The 4,748-nt window shown below is 43.6% G+C and overlaps 2 protein-coding genes across 4 annotated transcripts in view; both read left to right on the plus strand.

The window, feature by feature from the left end:
• Positions 1 to 3,020: 3,020 nt before the first annotated feature.
• Positions 3,021 to 4,077, plus strand: LOC135588426 (acidic endochitinase-like). Its single transcript, XM_065080547.1, has one exon. The coding sequence runs from the start codon at positions 3,054 to 3,056 to the stop codon at positions 3,948 to 3,950; it is 897 nt and encodes a 298-aa protein (XP_064936619.1). The 5' UTR covers positions 3,021 to 3,053; the 3' UTR covers positions 3,951 to 4,077.
• Positions 4,078 to 4,608: 531 nt separating this feature from the next.
• The window catches only part of LOC135588424 (F-box/kelch-repeat protein At3g61590-like), a 2,714-nt gene continuing 2,574 nt past the window's right edge, over positions 4,609 to 4,748 (plus strand). For 2 of the 3 annotated variants that reach the window (XM_065080545.1, XM_065080546.1), the window contains exon 1: positions 4,610 to 4,748. This exon is cut by the window's right edge and continues 613 nt beyond it. The gene's annotated coding sequence lies outside the window, so the exon portion shown is untranslated. The other variant, XM_065080544.1, reaches the window with a different exon arrangement.

Here is a 4,748-nt window from a genome sequence, read left to right on the forward strand (position 1 = left end):
AAGAAAAAATATCATCAGAATGAGACAAAATTAAATAACCACCACACTGCACTGTAGTTGTGATATTATTTTTTGACTCTGTAGACTCCATTTTTTTTTTCCTTTTTCTTGTTCTTCTTAGGTTGCTTGCATTTGTTCTTGTAATATCATTTCTTATTATAGTTGTAGCAAATAATATCTTTTCTTGATCTTGACTTGCTTCTATCAATGCGTGAACTGCTAGACTTTGACCTTCCTCTGTTCTAGTGAATCATTCTGAGATGTTGCTGAATTCTTTCCTTTCAACTCCTCATTCAACAAACTACTTGTTATTTGACTCATAGTCATAACATCATCTAATGCAGAATTACTGAGGGAAACCACTAGTGTCTCTCAACTTTCTTGTAACGAACTGAGAAGTAACAATGTCTGCAACTCATCATCAAAAGATATTTTCATAGAGGATAAAAAAAACTTTGTTGTCGATTGTTTTTTTTTTCATAGAGGCTTTCTAACTTTTTCCAAAGAGAATATACAAAAATTTCAATAGAAACATGGTGAAAGACACTATCAACCCAACTGTTTTTCTATCTAACCTCTTCCACTCATCACCTGTCATAGTTGTGGGTTTTGCATTATCCCCTGCAAAGGTCCATACAAATCTTTGCAATATAAGAGATCTTTCATTCTTGGTTTCCATATCATCCAATTGTTTCCATTTAAACTAATCATGCGAGAAACATTATTGACCTTTATGTTTAAATACAAAAATTAAAACACCATAACCCTGCTTTGATACTAGAGATATAAAGAGAAATAAACTTTTGTATATGAACAAATACTAACAGGCCATAACACACAGTGAAATTAAACGAAACCACAATCAGGCCATAACACACAGTAAAATTAAATGGAACCACAATCAAATAGACACCAAGATATATATGGAAAACCCCTTCAATGTGAAGGGTAAAAACTAGAAGTAAACTAAAGATAATCCACTATAATAATAATGAATATACAAATCTCAATCTCTTGGCCAAAACCCTAGCAACAAGAATAACTAGGATACAAGGATCATGTGCACAATATCTAAATCCTCCCTAATTCTTCCCAAGTAATCACAGTAAAAATCTACTATAGATCTGATCTAACCTGAGATGAAAGCACTGTTAGATGATTGAGAACAGTCTCTTTGTGTTGTTATTGTCTTATTCCCTTTTTTTTTTTTCTATCTTGTTCTCCTCATTTTCTTTGGAATCTCATGGTTGTAAAAAACTGTCTCTTGCTATCTTTTTCTATCTCTTTTTATAACCATCACATCTCCCTAATATAAATTAGGATTAGATTAAGTGGAGATAAGTTGTGGGCTGATAAAATCTACCTCGGACTGAATATGAGTCCAACAAAAGGGTCCCAAATCTGTCGATGCCTATACGTATTCTCCTCCGTAGATCATGACGACTATCAACTCTTGACCGTGTTGTTGTTGACGAAGACTTGTCATCAACGAAGCTTCGAGGTTACCTTAATATTTTAAGAAGGTTCAGTTGACCTGGGAGACTTCCATCTCTCTCTGTTTGTGGTGGAATTCTAATGTAAACCCTTATTTCAGGATTAATACTTATAATAAACCTTACACGAAGTTGGCTCTTTCCTAATCGCTTAAGGTTTTGAGACTAACTGTATCTCAATCAAAATTCGTATCGTGATATTAAAATATATTACGAGCGTGAAATTTATAGCCTTGGAGCAAAGATGATGATCCTCGTGAGTTTCTTTGGTCTCAGCTTAGTGGCGAGGAGTAACAATCGAATCGGAAATCTGCTAAGCTGGCGCCGGCCATTAATTGACTCATCGATGGTGCGTCGAGTATGGAGGAAGGCTAATAAGTTCGTGGTCGTTTCCATGGCGCAGCGGAAACCGTGTGCAAGCAGGAAGAAGGCGAACACGTCTTTCTTCCCCCATTAATTTCGCTCACCGCATGTTGCAAGCCAAAGATCAAAGGACTTTACATGAACAGAGTATGGCATCGAAGAAATAAAGGTGTGGCGATTAATGTACTCCAATAACTTTTTTGAGCTTACTTAGGTTCTGATGGTGTGACATGTGAGTAAGGTTCGGATCCAATCAATGTATACTTTGACTCCGTCTCAGTCCGAAATGTTGGGTAGCTGTTAAAGTCAGATATATCGGGTCGATTGGCTCAGCTAGTCGCTGGTCATCGTTTGACTATGGAGGAATACCAATGAGAGCATTTTCTCCTCCGTCTTTGTCCTTGTCCCACCGCCACCTCTAAGCTGCGTTGTTCCTGGCGAAGACTCAGTCGCAGGACCTTCTCGTAGTTCCCACCGGGGAGACTGACTTCACTTCCATCCCTCTCTACGTGTTGGAATTATACATCGGATGCTCATGCGTCATTCCCAGCAGCCTCACCTGCACGAGACTTCCTCGGAGTTTTCCTTCTGCATTACGTCAATGAATTCATCTCAAACTCAGTTCAAGGGTACCCGCATACGCATTAGATAGATCGAATAGAGTCAGATGTCCGAAAAAATCGATCTACCGCCATCCTTATCTCTGTCCTTGGCGATGTTTGCACAGAGACGACTCGATCCGTCACAAGTGAATTGACTCGGTTGGTCGCTGGTGCATCGACCATGGAGGAAGACCAAATAAATGAAGGCGTGAATGAGGCGGTGGCAACCGTGCGCGAAGCAGACTCGAAGAAGTCTGCTCGCTGCGGAGTGCGTCACAGAAATGTAATAGATTGTAAGATTTTTATATACTTCGAGGATACGTTTCTTCTCATGCTTAACCTCAAAGAAAGATGGAAATCACATGAGTTACAGATGAACACAACAGCAATACAAATAAATTATACGATGCAAAGATGATGAGTGGATGAGCGCCTCCTCTAAGAGTCATCCAGGAATTAGTCAAAGTCTCATTGTCTTCATCCCAAAGCGCAGCCTCCCCTTGTCATCTTCTCTTCCCTGGTGCAGGTCCCATCCCACCCTCCTTCCCTATATAACATGAAAGAGGCCTTCGCCAATCGTCACAGGCAATCCACCATGGCCTCCCGTAACCTCTCCTCCCTCCTCCTCGTCGTCCTCCTCGTCTTCGCCTGCTATGCCGGTTCCCACGCCGGCAGCATCGCCGTGTACTGGGGCCAGAATGGCAACGAGGGCGGCCTTGCCGACACCTGCAAAACCGGCATCTACTCGTACGTGATGCTGGCTTTCCTCACCACCTTCGGCAACGGGCAAACCCCCGTCCTCAACCTGGCGGGCCACTGCGACCCCCCCTCCGGCACCTGCACCGGCCTCAGCTCCGACATCAGCGCCTGCCAGTCCCAGGGCATCAAGGTGCTCCTCTCCCTCGGTGGCGCCTCCGGCAGCTACTCCCTGTCCTCCTCCGACGACGCCGCGAGCGTGGCAACGTACCTATGGGACAACTACCTAGGCGGCTCGTCCAGCTCGCGCCCGCTGGGCGACGCCGTCCTCGACGGGATCGACTTCGACATCGAGCATGGCGGCCCCGACCACTACGACGAGCTGGCGAAGCAGCTCTCCGACTTGGGCAGCCAGGCGGGGACCAAGGTGTACCTCTCGGCGGCGCCGCAGTGCCCCTACCCGGACCAGTCCTTGGGGAACGCGCTGCAGACGGGGCTCTTCGACTACGTGTGGGTGCAGTTCTACAACAACCCCAGCTGCGACTACTCGTCGGGGGTCAGCGTCCTGAGCAGCGCATGGGGGACGTGGACGTCGAGCTTGTCGTCATCGACCGTCTTCCTGGGGCTGCCGGCCTCGCCGGACGCGGCCAATAGCGGGTACATCCCGCCCGACGACCTCACCAACCAGGTGCTGCCGGCGATCAACACTGCGTCCAACTACGGCGGCATCATGCTGTGGAACAGATACTACGATCTCAACAGCGGGTACGGCGAGAAAGTGAAGAGCAGTGTTTGAGATGGCGATGTACTAACTACTATAAGTGTGCTTCCGATTACGAGGTCATGAATAAGGCGGGACAGTGATAGAAACGTGTTCCAGATTGATGTGACGATGCGTCCCAATAAAATAAAGATTGCATAAAGCCGTCCCGTGAAACGATTGAAATCAAAGGCAGCGCTCGCTGTAATACGGTTGGAATCGATTGGACTCGAACTAAAACTTCAAATCAGTTCGATAATGAGTGGATTCTAAATCGAATTGGAGTTTTGAAATTTAAAATCGATAATTCTCAAAACGATAGTTCAGATTTTTAAAAATAATTATAAATAAATTATAATTTTTTATTTTAAATTATTTTTAAATTAAAAAATAAAAAAAATCGAAATCGTCCGTTTCAATTTCGATTCTATTTTTTAAAATTTAGTAACCCGAATGTGTCGATTAAGAAACTTTGGTTAGGTGTAATGAAAGGGTGTCTTATGACATTGGCGTAAATAATAAATTCACCAAATATTCACATCGAATTATGTATTCTCAAAGCTCTTCTTCGTATTCCTTTCTGCGGTGAGCAGCAAATCATAAATTAAAGGTTGAGTGAGACAAAAATACAAGAAAAACACAGACAGTCATGTTAATGGGCAGATTTGTTGGGTCTCAGAACTCGGTAAGGAGAAAACCAACATGAGGCTGTTAAAAGTTCTTCCGAACCAGAATCAGTGGAATGCATCCATGTCAGAAACCTTATAGAACAGTAATGAAAGGTTGAGAAGAAGAAGGTGCAGGCTTTTTGGAGGATCAGACAAGGAATGGTGA

This window comes from Musa acuminata, chromosome BXJ1-8, assembly GCF_036884655.1.
Source record: "Musa acuminata AAA Group cultivar baxijiao chromosome BXJ1-8, Cavendish_Baxijiao_AAA, whole genome shotgun sequence".
Classification (NCBI taxonomy): Eukaryota; Viridiplantae; Streptophyta; class Magnoliopsida; order Zingiberales; family Musaceae; genus Musa; species Musa acuminata.